Raw genomic sequence first — 18,292 nt, 5'->3', positions numbered from 1 at the left:
TGTTGTCTTTCTCCTCCCTTTTTGGAATGAATCCCACCTGGTCTTGATGGATAAGATCTGGGAGCATGAGATTTATACGATTTGCCAAAACTTTTGCGTTTATTTTTTACATCTGAATTTAAGAGCGATATAGGTCTATAATGTGATGGGTGTTCTAGGGATTTGTTGTCTCGTGCTAGGGATCTACCAGTTTTATTGCGACATTCATAGTGTGTCTGTTGTAGGCATAGTGCTTAGCGTTTGTGTTCTTTGTTATAGTTGGTGGCCAATTTTTCTCATTCTAGTTGTAATGCAGTTAAGTCATAGTTAGAGGGGGATTGTTTGTTGTCTTTCTAAGTTTTCTATGTTGGAGAGCAGACATGCCAGATAGGTACGTTTCTTTCTTAATATGGATGCCTTTATACCCATATTACACATTTTGTGAGTTTCCCATATATCTTGTGGGGGCACATCTGGTGTGATATCGTGGAGTAAATATTCATTAATAGTTTGTGAAATTTGTTGGTGTTCCAAGGGGTCCGCTAGTATGTAGTCATCTAATCTCCATATAAAGTTTTGGATCAGCTTGGATGGACAAGTTTATGTGCCTTAAACAGAGGCATTGTCTGACCAAGTTATGGGGGAAATTTGTGAGGAGTTAAATAGTGATAAACCTGTTACATCTGATATCTAGCATAAAGTTTGTGGGGATATGAATATAAGGTGTAGTCTTTTTCATTTGGGTGGGAAACCCTCCAGAGATCATGAACAGCTTTTTGAGGTAGGTGATGGTGCGGTTTATTTGGGAGGTTGGGTTTGATGAATTGGTGGATGAGCAATCTAAGGTTTAATTCAGTGGCATGTTTAGGTCTATACATATTATTAAAATCCCTTTTTGATGTTCTAAAATAAGGTTAGACACTAATTTAAAGGGACAGTCTAGGCCAAAATAAACTTTCATGATTTAGATAGAGCATGTAATTTTAAACAATTTTCCAATTTACTTTTATCACCAATTTTGCTTTGTTCTCTTGGTATTCTTAGTTGAAAGCTTAACCTAGGAGGTTCATATGCTAATTTCTTAGACCTTGAAGCCCACCTCTTTCAGATTGCATTTTAACAGTTTTTCACCACTAGAGGGTGTTAGTTCACATATTTCATATAGATAACACTGGGCTCGTGCACGTGAAGTAATCTGGGAGCAGGCACTGATTGGCTAGACTGTAAGTCTGTCAAAAGAACTGAAAAAAGGGGCAGTTTGCAGAGGCTTAGATACAAGATAATCACAGAGGTTAAAAGTATATTATTATAACTGTGTTGGTTATGCAATACTGGGAAATGGGTAATAAAGGGATTATCTATCTTTTAAAACAATACAAATTCTGGTGTAGACTGTCCCTTTAATAAAGGCAGATTGTTTTGTGTTTGGAGTGTACATGGAAACCAATGTGACAGGTTGGCCATATAGCAGTCCCACCAAAATGATATATCTGCCCTCTTTGTCTCTTTAGGATTTTAGTTTCTTTGAACGGGATATTTTTCCTGATTAGAATCCCCACACCATTTTCTTTGGTTTTAGTGTGGGAGGCATAAAAGCAATGGCCATATTTAATTGAGAAGGTTGAGGGTTCCCTGCCTTTTAATAAAATGGGTCTCCTGGACAAATGCTAGATCTGTTTTTGTGGCTTTCAAATTCTCTTAAATCGACAGTCAACACCAGATTTGTTGTTTTAAAAGATCGATAATCCCTTAATTACCAATTCCCCGGTTTTGTATAACCAACACCGTTATAATTATACACATTTTACCTCTGTAATTACCTTGTATCTAAGAATCAGCAGACTGCCCCCTTATTTCAGTTCTTTTGACAGACTTTCATTTTAGCCACTCAGAGCGGTTTCCATGGTAACTACACATGCATGAGCTCAATGTTATCTATATGAAAGACGTGAACTAATACCCTCTAGTGGTGAAAAACAATCAAAATTCATTTCGATTAGAGGCGGCCTTCAAGGTTTAAAAAATTAGCATATGAAACTCATAGGTTTAGCTTTCAACTAAGAATACCAAGAGAACAAAGCAAAATTGGTGATAAATGTAAATTGGAAAGTTGTTTAAAATGACATGCCCTATTTGAAACATGAAAGTTTGTTTAGTTTTTTTTTTTTTGGATTTGACTGTCCCTTTTTAAAGCTTGTGTGTTGTGTGTGTGTGTTTTTTTTTTTTTTTTTTTATAATCTTTATTAAAGCCAAAAATATATCTTTGTTACATAAAACACAGAGAAGACTATAAAACTAGACAATATAGTAATTACATATTCAGTTTACATAGTAATCAGATTCACTAAGAAGCAGTTGTCCATCTTGATATATGCCTGTTTTTCTTTTTAGTGCAGTATATATTAGATACATTTCCATATATACGAGTAATTAACTGGTACTGTCTCAATTAACTGTAAACTTGAACCACTTGAAAAATCAATACATAAATAAAAATATTAAGAGCAAACATTCGCTAACCTTTATGTAAATAAAGTGATCTGTAGTAACGTCAGAACTGCATAATTCTGGTAAATAAGAGAGGGGGATGGGAGGGAATGGGAAGGACCAAAAAGGGGAAAGGAAGTAGGGAAAGTGGGAAGAGAGGGGGAAAGAGAGAGGAAAAAAAAGTGTCTCTTGAAAGTATCCATCATATGAATGTGGGTTGTCATCCCTATCTCTTTGGTTTTGTATGAAAGGAGTTCCAGGGCTCCCAGATCCTTGAATAAAGATCTAGGGTACCTCTATTAATTGACACTACCTCCTCCATGCCTCTAATATAGTTAACAATTTCTAACACTTTATGTATCAAGGGGATTACCTGTTGTTTCCAGTGTCTCGCTAGAGACAGTTTCGTGCAACAGAGTGCAATAAACGCTGTGCACTTATTTTAATTCTTCTTAAGATTTAAGGATAGCTATCCAGAAGCTCCATAGGGATTGCTTATGGTGAAGCTTATGTCAGTTTTTCTTTTTTAATTATTTTTGTTAAAGAAGTGCTGGATCTTTTTGTTAAGAGAAAGTGCCCCAATAGGTTTTGTATTCAGGCAGGATCTTGCTTTGATTGACCCTCTATGGGGCACAATGTATTATCGTTAATGTTCACACCTCGTTGGTATTATAGCGTTTTGTGAATCATGTTTATTTTCCCCATGTGTGATTCGATGCGCATAATAGGGGTATCAGGCTTTCATTCCAAACATAGTGAGTGCGCAGCAGAGAAGACAAAAAAAGGAAACTGTTCTCATCCTGTCTGATTTGCCTGCAAACTGTGATTAGAGATCTCCTGATTGGGACCGGGAACAGCTGCGAGGTAGTAAAGAGTAGATCGTGCACAATTTCCACAGCATCTCAGGCCGCGGGTAATGGAGCCGGTGCCATCATGGCGTCTGGTCGTTTTCCTGAGTAGCTATTTTCAGGGCTATGGCTTCTGGCGGTCAGCGGAGAATCATGCCTTACTCCTTGCCGCTGTTGTCTGGTGTTAAGCAGTCAATTTGGTGTCTTCGTTCACCTATGTTTAGTGTTGTATGGGACCAGCTGAAAAGGAAAGGCCACAGAGCTTTACTGCAGTGCAGCCATGTTCCTGCACGGCTACGCCCCACCTCCTGCATTGTCCTTTTTTAACCCTGTCTACCACTCCTTGCTTGGCTATACGTCAGACTGGCATACCAGAGAGGTGGGAGGGATGAAGTGCTATTGCAAGCTTTGGGAATCTTTGCCTCTTTCTTAGTGGCTAGGAGTTGAATTCCAAGAGTAATGGATCGTGGACTCTCACCACCATGAAAGAAATGAATTTATCTGGTAAGCATAATTTTTTTTGCTGAAAAATCATGAATACTTTTTGTATCTTTTTGAAATGAGTCTTTATTCCATTTAATACCTTTAAAATGTGTCCTGACATCCTTTTGAGACTTGCTGGCTTAATTACTGATGTCAATTAGTATACTTTTTAACTATACTTGCATTGACATTTGTAAACCTCTTATAACTTTCATTAACAGAGAATTCCATTCTGAGAACTTTTTGCCAGTAATATGGGCAGTGATGTTGAAATGTGCTCTGATTCTTCTACAAAATCTAAACATTACATTTTATCAATGTAAATTGTAAAGTTGATTTAAATTACATGCTCTGTTATCATGAAAGTTTAAAATTTGAGTTTATTGTTCATCTTAAATATTAAATGCAAATTGAATACATCATTTAAAAAAACAAAACAAAACAACTTTCCAATTTACTTGATTCTTATTTTTCAGTTAACCAATGGTCTTGCTCTTTTTTAGATAAGCTCTGGACCCGTGTCAGGTTATTATCAGCAGGGAATGCCTGATACGGAATCTGGATTTGATTTGAAACAAGATGCTTCACTCAAGCAAAGAGAGGATGTTTATGAACTCCAGGAAAGCCTCCAAGAGGAGTCCCAATCACAGCATATTCAAGAGGTGACTTTTTGTTTTAGAACTTCCACTTGTTTGTTTACCTTAATTTAGCCAATCTTTAAAAAACAAAAGTACTCAAATTATGTTTTGCTCTATCTCAAGGAATGCTGGACAAGGTGTTGGGTGCAGTCTGAAGAAAATAGCTTGTACTTCAGAACAGTTCTTCAGGTAGTGAGAGTAGGTTACTGCATCACAATATTGATCTTTTTATGTAGCGGTTTGAGGTGTTTGGAGGAATAAATGCAATATTTATATAGGTGGAGTATATACAATATCTTTCTGCTAATGTAAATGGCACATCATCTTTTGTGAGGTTTTTGTACCTAAAAATTGAGTTGTGTTTTTTTTTTTTAAACCAGCATGGTATTGGATTGTTTGCAAAACGCAATAAAAACATGTGGGAGGCCTGTGGTATTTGAATGAATGCTCAATAGTTTGATTCTGCTTTTATATGGACCTTGGGGTATAAAAAAATCTAATCTATGACTCGGAACATGAATCCCTTCTGGCAGCTTTATAAAAAAAAAATGCCGCAACATGAATTTTAGAAATATATGTGTCTCGTTCATTTATATATATATATATATGTGTGTGTGTATATATGATTTTGCCAGCCGTGTGGTATTATGAAGTAGCAAGGTGGGGGCAGTGTAATATTTTTTATTATCATTTTCTGCAATCCAAAGCACAAATTAATTGCATAATTTAATTTTTTTTATATATAATATAAATATATATATATATATATATATATATATATATATATATATATATATATATATATAGGGTTCCAGTGAACAGAGGCACTTGCTGGTTTAGTGAAAAAAGTGCTTTTTATTCTTATCACATCAGAATATACGTTTTCGGGTGGTGATGCCAGTCATCAGACTCCTTAGTAGCTAGAACTGCAGGTCCTAGCTACTAAGGAGTCTGATGACGGGCATCACCGCCCGAAAACGTTTATTCTGATGTGATAAGAATAAAAAGCACTTTTTTCACTAAACCGGCGAGTGCCTTTGTTCACTGGAACCCTTAATACATATTTAATACTTTGGGAGCACCCCAACGCTGAAATTAAATAGAGAGTGCTGGTACCACTGGATATATATATATATATATATATATATATATATATATATATATATATATATATATATATATATATATATATATATATATATATATATATATATATATATATATATATATATAATATATATACCATTTGTGCAATAAAAATGGAAAAAATTTAATATTAGCTAATTTTAGCTTAATATTTGCGAAATTTGTAGCTGGGTGGTCAGTAAAATCAGCCGGGTGAGTGATGTTTTATTTTTTTTAATTAAAACTTGAGGCATATTTTATTGTCTAAAAAAATCCTGCCTTTGCTGTTCCTTTTGTTGATATTGTAGTAAATGAATATTTTCCTATATCTAGAAACTACAAAATGCCGTCCATGATCGCAATGATATAATAGCACAGTTATCCACTAACTTGCACCAAGCACTTGAAAATCGTGAGGAGATGCTGGAAGAAGCCCAGCTTCTGTCAAGTCAGATACAGGACATGCAGCTTAGATTACAGGAAGTGAGTATTTTATGAAATTATGACTAATACAGCCAGTGTTCTCCACATTAAATTTTGCCAGCAGGATGCATTAGCCATGTGGGGGCAGTGTAGTTTTCCCATATTATAAAATTTTCTGTTATTTGATTGCATAGTTTATCATAAATTGATTTAATAATAATTTGTGCAGCAAAAATTCAAAACAATTGATATTGGCTCATTTTAGGATAATCTTGGCTTAAGTTTTAGCCGAGTAGTTGGTAAAATCAGCCTGGTGGTGTGCCCTGTAAATATGTACAGGAAAGAACACTGTCAGCAGTGTGTCTCTTGTTAAGTAGCTTTCTATGTTGGTAAGCATTCGTTCCTGGATAAAATAAAAACAAGAAACATGTTGCTTTAAATACAGTTAACTCTATATCTTCACTCAGTACAGTAATAGCATTCATCAGTGAGATCAGGATATACACAAGGGGAGTATTCAGAATCCCAAAACCGCTAAATGCAGACTTGTAAGAAACAAACAGCCTATGATGCAGTATTACAGCTCATGGGGAAAATAGGCAATAATTACTATAATAGTGAAGTCTGGCTAAAGGCATGCATACATTTTATATTCTAAATTTCAACATGTTATTGAGAAATACATCCACTGCATTTAGGGAAGATATATAAATTATTGTGTTTAAGGTAAAAAGTTACAAATATTATTTACTCACAGTAAAAGACCATTTGCTATTAAGAGAATACTAGAGCAGTACTAAATCAAATGTAGGTGGCCAGAAAAAAAAGATGATTCAAGAAAAAAACTTGACAGATTGCAAGAGGAAAGGAATTTGTGTTGATAAACATCATTAGATGATGTCCTGAGATCTAATCTGTAGTTCTTCAAGCAAACACCAACCAATCACCAGCTGTGTCTGGCCAGGACTAGCAGCTCTGTGCTGCTTTCTAGCAGTACTTACATTATATGTTTAAACCTTCTTTGCAGGAGTTATTCATGGAGACTTGCATGGTCAGTAGTGTCTTAAATTATATGCTCTAGCGAATTAAAGCATGTGATTTTTCCGTTACAATAGCCCTTTAATCCCAGCTGCTCTAGACAAAAATGTAAACACTAGGACTTTAAGAAGACTTTTTAAAGCTATTAATGACCATAGTTAATTTTAAAGTGAAGGTAAACTTTGATGAATGAAAGCATGTTTTTAAAAAATACTATTAAAAAACAGGGGCACTTTCATTCATCAAAGTTTACAAAGCAGCCGTTTTGATTAAAAACTTACCTCTCTTCTTTGCACAGCAAGAGCTGCTTCCCCCACCCGGAGATCTTCTCTTCACACGTCATCAATGACTAATTCAGCTTCCTCCAATCACGGCATGGCCTCAGGCAATGACTACCCTGGGGGGAAAGCCGTGATTGGAGGAAGCTGGATTAGTCATTGATGACGTGTGAAGAGAGGATCTCCGTGTGGGGGAAGCTGCTCTGGCTGTGAAAAAAGCAAAGGTAAGTTTTTCATCCAAATGGCTGCCTTCTAAACTTTGATGAATGAAAGTGCCCCTGTTTTTAATAGTATTTTAAAAAAACGGGCTTTCATTCATCAAAGTTTACCTTCACTTTTAGAGGGAATTACTCAGTTGCCCAATTCTGCATAAACAACCATTGGTAAGCAGTTTACATCTTTGGGGGGTTGCTAGGGTCTGTGTTTGAGACAGGGTTGGGTGGGTTCTGTGGCTGGCCTTCAAACATTTCCAGGGCCGGTCAGATTTCCCAGTCCGACCCTGTACATATTTTGAATTAAACATCTAATTTAAGAAAATAATATTATTTCTCATAGAGTAAATTGTGATGCTTTATATTCAAATGTTCCATAGGAGGAGGGAGGGGCACAGTAAAAAGCATCTTGAAACTCAGTTCTTGGTGCATTAAAATAAATTTTTTTTTTTTTGTGTATTTCTAGTGGCTTTGTATTCACAATACTTTGCACTAAGAATTTTAAAGCAGTATTGCAAACTCCCTTTAGCTGTTTTTCTTTCATGATTTTTGGACAATTCTAAGGCCACAGTCTAAATCTTCTGAAAACCCCTTTTGACTGTATTTGCACAGTCATGAGCCTACCATTGTATGCTCTTATGGGAAGCAAGTACATTTCAACAAACGATACCAAACAGAAGAAGTTTGAGAATTTTTTTGTGTGTATTTGAGTATTGAATGTTTAATTTTTTAATTCCATGTCATGTTGTATTAGTAAGACTATAGGCTCCATTCTTCCATTGGTACAAGAGGGTCAGTTCATGACAACCATAGACCTAAAGGATGCATACCTTCATGTTCCTATTCACAGAGACCATCACACGTTTCTGAGATTCGCCTTCTTGGACAATCATTTCCAGTTCATGGCCCTTCCATTTGGCCTTGCCACAGCTCCCAGAATTTTTTCAAAGGTTCTGGGGACTCTTTTAGCTGTGCTTCGATCTCTGGGTATTGCAGTGGCACCTTATCTGGACAACATTCTGGTTCAGGTGCCATCTTTTCAACAAGCAGAATCTCATACGGAGATCTTGTTGTCTTTTCTTCGATCCCACAGATGGAAGGTGAATCGGGAAAAAATTATCTGGTTCCAGCTACAAGGGTCGTATTTTTGGGGACCATAATAGACTCCATGTTAAAGGGACAGTCAAGTCCCAAAAAAACTTTCATGTTTCAAAAAAAAAAAAAAAAACACAACACACAAGCCTTAAAAAGGGACAGTCAAGTCCAAAAAAAAAAAAACAAAACAAAAAAACTTTCATGTTTCAAATAGGGCATGTAATTTTAAACAACTTTCCAATTTACTTTTATCACCAATTTTGCTTTGTTCCCTTGGTATTCTTAGTTGAAAGCTAAACCTAGGAGGTTCATATGCTAATTTCTTAGATTTTGAAGGCCGCCTCTAATATAAATGCATTTTGATAGTTTTTCAACACTAGAGGGCATTAGTTCATGTGTTTTATATAGATGGCATTGAACTCATGCACGTGCACGTTTAACATGGAGACAGCTCTGATTGGCTAAACTGCAAGTCTGTCAAAAGAACTGAAATAAGGGGGCAGTCTGCTGAGGCTTAGATACAAGGTAATTACAGAGGTAAAACGTGTATAATTTAACTGTGTTGTTTATGCAAAACTGGGGAATTGGTAATTAAGGGATTATCTATCTTTTAAAACAACAAAAATTCTGGTGTTGACTGTCCATTTAATGAAGATTTTTCTGATTGAGGTCAGAAAGATTTTCGACTCTTGTCTTGCCCTTCAGTTCTCTCCATGGCCATCAGCGGCTTAATGTATGGAGGTAATCGGTGTGATGGTGGCGTCCATGGACATCATTCCTTTCGCTCGGTTCTATCTCAGATCTTTGCAGTCATGCATGCTCAGACAATGGAACGGGGACTATACAGATCTGTCTCCGCATATCAATCTTGATCAGGCGTCAATAGACTCTCTTCCGTAGTGGCTTTATCAGGACCATCTCTCCCAGGGTACTTGCTTCCGCAGACCCTCCTGGGGGATTGTGACCATGGATGCCAGCCTTCTAGGTTGGGGAGCAGTATGGGGCTTGTTGAAGGCTCAGGGCTTATGGACCCGGGAGGAGTCTGTTCTGCCCATAAACATCTTGGAGCTGAGAGCAATCTTCAATGCTCTTCTGGCCTGGCCTCAGTTAGCCTCAGCCCAGTTTATCAGATTTCAGTCGGACAACAAAACCTCGGTGGCCTACATCAACCACCACTGGGGAACTCGGAGTTCCTTGGCCATGACAGAGGTGGCCTGAATTATTCAGTGGGCGGAGACCCACAACTGCTGTCTTTCTGCGATCCACATCCCAGGAGTGGACGATTTTGAAGCAGATTTTCTAAGCAGACAGACTTTTCATCTCGGGGAGTGGGAACTTCATCCAGATGTGTTTTCCAGCTTGACCCTCAAGTGGTGGCAGCCGGAGTTGGACCTCATGGCTTCCATTCAGAATGCCAAACTTCCGAGATACGGCTTGAGGTCAAGGGATCTGCAGGCAATTCTGATAGATGCTCTGGCAGTTCCTTGTTTCCTCCGTTCGCTCTCCTTCCAAGAGTCATTGTTTGAATCAAGCAGGAAAGGCCGTCTGTAATTCTAATAGCCCCGGCGTGGCCTCGCAGGATTTGATATGCAGACCTATTGGAAATGTCATCTCTTCCACCTTGGAGACTTCCGCTGAGGAAGGACCTTCTACTTCCGGGTCCCTTCCTACATCCAAATCTCGTTTCTCTGAAGCTGACTGCTTGGAGATCAAACGCTTAGTTTTGTCTAAGCAAGGGTTCTCGGAATCGGTCATTGAGACCTTGGTTCAGGCTCGTAAGCCTGTGACTAGAAGGATTTACCATAAAATATGGTGTAAGTATCTGTACTGGTGTGAATCCAAAGGTTTTTCGTGGAGTAAAGTCAGGATTCCCAGGATTTTGTCCTTTCTCCAGGAGGTTCTGGAGAAAGGGTTGTCAGCGAGTACCTTGAAGGGTCAAATATCTGCCTTGTCTTTTTTTTTATTGCATAAGCGTCTGGCAGATGTACCAGATGTACAATCTTTTTGTCAGGCCTGTGTTTAAACCTGTTACGCCTCCCTGGAGTATTAACCTTGTTCTTAAAGTCCTTCAGCAGGCTCCGTTTGAGCCTATGCATTCCTTAGATATTAAGTTGTTCTCTTGGAAGTTTTTTTTTTTTTTGCCATTTTTTTCTGCTCGGAGAGCTCTCGTCGTTACAGTATTATTCCCCTTACCTTATCTTTCATTCTGATAAGGTGGTTCTACGTACTAAGTTAGGTTTCCTTCCTAAGGTTGTTTTGGATAGTAATATTAATCAGGAAATCGTTGTTCCTTCCTTGTATCCTAATCCTTCTTCTCATAAGGAGCGTTTGTTGCATAACCTTGATGTGGTGCGTCCGTTGAAATTCTACTTACAGGCGACTAAGGATTTTCGCCAGTTTTCTGCTTTGTTTGTCTGTTTCTCTGGGAAACGCAAGGGTCAGAAAGCTACAGCTACTTCTTTCACTCTGGTTAAAGAGTATAATTCGTTTGGCCTATGAGACTGCTGGTCAACAACCTCCTGAGAAAATCACAGCTTATTCCACAAGGTCTGTCTCTTCTTCCTGGGCTTTCAAAAATGAAGCTTCTGTGGAGCAGATTTGCAAGGCTGTGACTTGGTCATCTTTGCATACTTTTTCTAAATTCTATAAGTTTGATACTTTTGCCTCGGCCGAGGCTTCCTTTTGGAGAAAGGTTCTTCATGCAGTGGTGCCTTCTGTTTAGGTTACCTGTCTTGTCCCTCCCTAATCATCTGTGTCCTCTAGCTTGGGTATTGATTCCCAACAGTAATTTATGATGATCCGTGGACTCACCGTGTCATTAGAAAGAAAACTTAATTTATGCTTACCTGATAAATGTATTTCTTTCTTGACACGGTGAGTCCACAGCCCGCCCTGTTTTTCAGACAGTTATTGTTATATAAACCTCAGGCACCTCTGCACCTTGTGTTGCTTCCTTTCTCTCCTTTCCCTTCGGTCGAATGACTGGGGATTGTGGGTAGGGAGGTGATACTTAACAGCTTTGCTGTGGTTCTCCTTGCCTCCTCCTGCTGGCCAGGAGTGATATTCCCAACAGTAATTGATGGTGATCCGTGGACTCATTGTGTCAAGAAATAAATAAATTTATCAAGTAAGCATACATTTCTTCTATAAGGTACGACGAGTCCACTGATTCATCCTTTACTTGTGGGATATAATCCTCCTGCTAACAGGAAGTGGCAAAGAGCACCACAGCAGAGCTGTCTATATAGCTCCTCCCTTAGCTTCACCCCCCAGTCATTCTCTTTGCCTACTCTAAGTACTAGGGAGGGTAAAGTGAAAGAGGTGATAAAATATTAGTTTTTAATTTCTTCAAGCAAGAGTTTTTTTGTTTTAAATGGTACCGGTGTGTACTATTTACTCTCAGGTAGCAGATGGATGAAGACTTCTGCCTGGAGGATGATGATCTTAGCATTTGTAACTAAGATACAGCAATGAGGTATGTTCAGTCATTTTTTTCTGGAGAGACTGTATTTCAGAAAGGCTGACAGTATTCCCATGAGGGTAAGGGTAAGCAGTAATCCTAAGAGCTATAGAAGGGCATTACTAAACTTTCATAAGGGGCTAATTAAAAAATGGTTGACACTCAGTTTTTGAATGTTTGTGGGCAATATCGTTTTGTGACACTTTATTGAGGGTACACTTGGCTTATTTTTTGGGTCTCAGACCCACATGGCTAGATTAAAACCGCTCTGGTGCGGTTCTTTCAGGCTGTAAAGACATCGAGTGTGATGGGCGGAGCCTATTTTCTCGCAGCAAGCTCCAACTCCTGAGGGCCCTTGTGGATGTTTTGGGCCAAATCGAAGCTTTGACCCCATCTTTACAATCCCTAAGGGCAGGTAGGCGCCACAGCAGGGCTGTGGCAAGGTGCTGGGGGTGTTTTTTCCGGATTTAGGCCTTCTTTTCAATCCGGTTTGCACAATAAAGGGTTAAATGTTAAATTTTCTTGTGGGGCAAACTTAACTACACATATTGAGTCTGCTATCAAAAAATGTGAAAGATTTGGTGTATTTTAAAGCAGTTTTGCAGAACGTGCATGTTTTTTTTTCTCTTAAAGGCGCAGTACCGTTTTTTAAGATTGTTATTTTTTTTCACTAAATAAAGTGTTTTCATGCTTGTTTGTGGTCATTACTAGCCTGCTCAACATGTCTGACATTGAGGAAAGTCAATGTTCAATATGTTTAGAAGCCATTGTAGAACCCCCACTTAGAATGTGTCCCTCATGCACTGAAAGGTCAATAAATTGCAAAGAACATATTTTAGCTACTAAAAGTATGTCGCAGGATGATTCTCAGTCAGAAGGGAATCGGGTTATGCCATCTAATTCTCCCCAAGTGTCACAACCATTAACGTCCGCACAAGTGACGCCAAGTACTTCTAGTGCGTCTAATTCTTTCACCCTGCAAGATATGGCCGCAGTTATGAATACTACCCTCACAGAGGTTTTATCTAAGCTGCCTGGGTTGCAAGGGAAGCGCAGTATGTCTGGTGTGAGAACAAATGCTGAGCCCTCTGACGCTTTATTAGCCATATCCGATGTACCCTCACAATGTTCTGAGTTGGGGGTGATTGATTTGCTGTCTGAGGGAGAGACTTCTTATTCAGGAAAGATGTTCCCTCAGACAGACTCAGATATGACGGCTTTTAAATTTAAGCTAGAACACCTCCGCTTGTTGCTCAGGGAGGTTTTAGCGACTCTGGATGATTATGACCCTATTGTAGTTCCAGAGAAATTGTGTAAAATGGACAGATTTCTAGAGGTTCCGGCCTACACTGATGTTTTTCCGGTCCCTAAGAGGATTTCGGACACTGTTACTAAGGAGTGGGATAGACCAGGTATTCCGTTCACTCCCCCTCCTACTTTTAAGAAAATGTTTCCCATATCAGACACTATGCGGGACTCGTGGCAGACGGTCCCTAAGGTGGAGGGAGCTATTTCTACCCTGGCTAAGTGTACAACTATACCTATTGAGGACAGTTGTGCTTTCAAAGATCCTATGGATAAAAAAATTAGAGGGTCTCCTAAAGAAAATATTTGTTCATCAGGGTTTTCTTCTCCAACCTATAGCGTGCATTGTTCCTGCTGCTTTTTGGTTCGAGGCTCTGGAGGAGACTCTTCAGGTTGAGACCCCATTAGATGATATTCTGGATAGAATTAGGGCTCTCAAGATAACTAATTCTTTTATTATAGATGCCGCTTTTCAACTGGCTAAATTAGCGGCAAAGAATTCAGGTTTTGCCATTTTGGCGCGTAGAGCGTTATGGCTTAAGTCCTGGTCTGCTGATGTGTCATCAAAATCTAAGCTTTTAGCCATCCCTTTCAAAGGTAAGACCCTATTTGGGCCTGCACTGAAAGAGATCATTTCAGACATCACTGGAGGGAAAGGCCATGCCCTTCCTCAGGATAAGACAAATAATAAGATGAGGACCAAACAAAATCATTTTCGTTCCTTTCGAAACTTCAAGGGTGGTCCCTCTACCTCTTCCCCTGCTACAAAATCAGAGGGGAATTTTGCTCAATCCAAGTCAGTCTGGAGACCTAACCAGACTTGGAACAAAGATAAACAGGCCAAGAAGCCCGTTGCTGACACCAAGACAGCATGAAGGGGTAGCTCCCGATACGGGACCGGATCTAGTAGGGGGCAGACTTTCTCTCTTTGCTCAGGCTTGGGCAAGAGATGTTCAGGACTCCTGGGCTTTAGAAATCATAACCCAGGGGTATCTTCTAGATTTCAATGATTCTCCTCCAAGGGGGAGATTCCATCTTTCTCAATTGTCTGCAAACCAGACAAAAAGAGAGGTGTTCCTGCGCTGTGTAGAAGACCTATATACCATGGGAGTGATCCGCCCAGTTTCGAAAGCAGAACAGGGGCAGGGGTTTTACTCCAATCGGTTTGTGGTTCCCAAAAAAGAGGGAACCTTGAGACCAATTTTAGATCTCAAGATCCTAAACAAATTCCTCAGAGTCCCTTCTTTCAAGATGGAGACCATTCGGACTATTTTACCAATGATCCAGGAGGGTCAATATATGACCACCGTGGATTTAAAGGATGCGTATCTACATATCCCTATCCACAAAAACCATCACCAGTTCCTAAGGTTCACCTTTCTGGACAAGCATTACCAGTTTGTGGCTCTTCCCTTCGGGTTGGCCACAGCTCCAAAAATTTTCACAAAGGTGCTAGGGTCCCTTCTGGCGGTTCTAAGGCCGCGGGGCATAGCAGTGGCGCCTTATCTGGACGATATCTTAATGCAGGCGTCGACCTACCTACTAGCCAAGTCTCACACGGACATCGTGTTGGCTTTTCTAAGATCTCACGGGTGGAAGGTGAACGTAAAAAAAAGAGTTCACTTATCCCTCTCACAAGAGTTCCATTCCTGGGAACTCTGATAGATTCGGTGGACATGAAAATTTTTCTGACGGAGGTCAGGAAATCAAAGCTTCTAACCACCTGCCGAGCTCTTCATTCCATTCCTCTGCCGTCAGTGGCTCAGTGTATGGAGGTAATCGGACTAATGGTAGCGGCAATGGACATAGTTCCGTATGCTCGCTTGCATCTCAGACCACTGCAACTATGCATGCTCAAACAGTGGAATGAGGATTATGCAGATTTATCTCCTCATATAAATCTGGATCAAGAGACCAGAGACTCTCTTCTTTGGTGGTTGTCATAGGATCATCTGTCCCAGGGAATGTGTTTTTGCAGGCCAGCGTGGGTCATAGTGACGATGGACGCCAGCCTATTGGGCTGGGGTGCAGTCTGGAATTCCCTGAAAGCACAGGGTTTGTGGACTCAGGAGGAGGCTCTCCTCCCGATAAATATTCTAGAACTGAGAGCAATATTCAACGCGCTTCAGGCATGGCCTCAGCTGGCTTCGGCCAGATTCATAAGATTCCAGTCGGACAATATCACAACTGTAGCATATATCAATCATCAGGGGGGAACAAAGAGTTCTCTAGCGATGATAGAGGTTACCAAAATAGTTAGATGGGCAGAGACTCACTCTTGCCATCTATCAGCAATCTATATCACAGGAGTGGAGAACTGGGAAGCGGATTTTCTAAGTCATCAGACTTTTCATCCGGGGGAATGGGATCTCCATCCGGAAGGTGTTTGCACAATTGATTCAGCAATGGGGCACACCAGAATTGGATCTGATGGCGTCTCGTCAGAACGCCAAACTTCCTTGTTACGGGTCCAGGTCAAGGGAACCTCAGGCAGTACTGATAGATGCTCTAGCAGTACCCTGGTTGTTCAACCTGGCTTATGTGTTTCAACCATTTCCTCTTCTTCCTCGTTTGATTGCCAGAATCAAACAGGAGAGAGCTTCAGTGATTTTGATAACTCCTGCGTGGCCACGCAGGACTTGGTATGCAGACCTGGTGCGCATGCCATCTCTTCCACCATGGTCTCTGCCACTGAGACAGTACCTTCTGGATCAAGGTCCGTTCCAGCATCCAAATCTAGTTTCTCTGCGGCTGACTGCCTGGAGATTGAACGCTTGATTTTATCCAAGCGGGATTTCTCTGAGTCGGTCATAGATACCTTGATTCAAGCTCGAAAGCCTGTCACTAGGAAAATTTATCATAAGATATGGCGTAAATATCTTTATTGGTGCGAATCCAAAGGCTACTCAATGAGTAAGATCAGGATTCCTAGGATTTTGTCCTTTCTCCGAGAAGGATTGGAGAAGGGGCTATCTACTAGTTCCTTAAAGGGACAGATATCTGCTTTATCAATTCTACTACACAAGCGTCTGGCGGATGTTCCAGACGTTCAGTCGTTCTGTCAGGCTTTAGTTAGAATCAAGCCTGTGTTTAAACCTGTTCCTCCGCCATGGAGTTTGAATTTAGTTCTTAAGGGGTTCCGTTTGAACCTATGCATTCCATAGATATTAAGCTTCTATCTTGGAAAGTTCTGTTTTTAGTTGCTATCTCTTCGGCTCGAAGAGTTTCTGAACTATCTGCATTGCAATGCTACTCGCCTTATCTTGTTTTCCATGCTGATAAGGTGGTTTTGCGTACCAAACCTGGATTCCTTCCTAAGGTTGTTACTAATAGGAATATCAATCAGGAAATTGTTGTTCCTTCTCTGTGTCCTAATCCTTCCTCTAAGAAAGAGCGTTTGTTTTACAACTTGGACGTGGTTCGTGCTTTGAAGTTTTACTTACAAGCAACCAAAGATTTCTGTCAAACATCTTTGTTTATTGTCTATTCTGGAAAACGTAGAGGTCAAAAAGCTACAGCTACCTCTCTCTTTCTTTTTGGCTGAAAAGCATCATCCGTTTGGCATACGAGACTGCTGGACAGCAGCCTCCTGAAAGGATTACAGCTCACTCTACTAGAGCGGTGGCTTCCACATGGGCTTTTAAAAATGATGCTTCTGTTGAACAGATTTGTAAGGCTGCGACTTGGTCTTCGCTTCATACCTTTTCCAAATTTGATACTTTTGCTTCTTTGGAGGCTATTTTTGGGAGAAAAGTTCTTCAAGCATTGGTGCCTTCTGTTTAACCATCTGTCTTGTCCCTCCCATTCATCCATGTCCTGTAGCTTTGGTTTTCTATCCCACAAGTAAAGGATGAATCCGTGGACTCGTTGTACCTTATAGAAGAAACATAAATTAATGCTTACCTGATAAATTGATTTCTTCTATGGTACGACGAGTCCACGGCCCGCCCTGTCATTTTAAGACAGATTATATTTCTTCTGTTATGTGTGATCAGTCCACGGGTCATCATTACTTCTGGGATATAACTCCTCCCCAACAGGAAATGCAAGAGGATTCACCCAGCAGAGCTGCATATAGCTCCTCCCCTCTACGTCAGTCCCAGTCATTCTCTTGCACCCAACGACTAGATAGGATGTGTGAGAGGACTATGGTGATTATACTTAGTTTTTATGACTTCAATCAAAAGTTTGTTATTTTAAAATAGCACCGGAGCGTGTTATTACTTCTCTGGCAGAGTTTGAGGAAGAATCTGTCAGAGTTTTTTACTATGATTTTAACCGGAGTAGTTAAGATCATATTGCTGTTCTCGGCCATCTGAGGGAGGTAAAGGCTTCAGATCAGGGGACAGCGGGCAGATGAATCTGCATTGAGGTATGTAGCAGTTTTTATTTTCTGAATGGAATTGATGAGAAAATCCTGCCATACCGTTAAAATGACATGTATGTATACACTTCAGTATTCTGGGGATGGTATTTCACCGGAACTACTCTGTTAAAGGTCACTAATCCTTTTTAATAACTATTTATCATGTTAAACGTTTTTGCTGGAATGTAGAATCGTTTACATTGCTGAGGTACTGTGTGAATAAATATTTGGGCATTATTTTCCACTTGGCAGTTTTTTTGCTTTAATTGTGACAGTTTCGTTTCTCTTCACTGCTGTGTGGGAGAGGGAGGGGCCGTTTTTGGCGCTCTTTGCTACGCATCAAAAAATACCAGTCAGTTACTTTTATATTTCCTGCATGATCCGGTTCATCTCTGATAGATCTCAGGGGTCTTCAAACTTCTTTGAAGGGAGGTAAATTCTCTCAGCAGAGCTGTGAGAATTCTTATAGTGACTGTGAATAAAAACGTTGCTTTGTATTTTTTATGTCAAATTTAATTATTGTTATTTTACTAATGGGAACAAACCTTTGCTAAA

The 18,292-nt window shown here is 39.8% G+C and overlaps 1 protein-coding gene across 2 annotated transcripts in view; it reads left to right on the top strand.

Annotated features, from left to right (window-relative positions):
* PCNT (pericentrin) overlaps positions 1 to 18,292 on the top strand; it is a 470,255-nt gene that overhangs the window by 14,392 nt on the left and 437,571 nt on the right. For both annotated transcript variants that reach the window (XM_053698889.1, XM_053698888.1), the window contains exons 3-4: positions 4,301 to 4,459; positions 5,894 to 6,043. In XM_053698889.1, the coding sequence (XP_053554864.1) occupies positions 4,301 to 4,459; positions 5,894 to 6,043 (309 nt within the window). The remainder of the gene's footprint in view (positions 1 to 4,300; positions 4,460 to 5,893; positions 6,044 to 18,292) is intronic.

The sequence above is a fragment of the Bombina bombina genome, chromosome 1 (genome assembly GCF_027579735.1).
Source record: "Bombina bombina isolate aBomBom1 chromosome 1, aBomBom1.pri, whole genome shotgun sequence".
NCBI lineage: Eukaryota > Metazoa > Chordata > Amphibia > Anura > Bombinatoridae > Bombina > Bombina bombina.
This window is presented reverse-complemented; position numbering and strand designations above follow the sequence as displayed.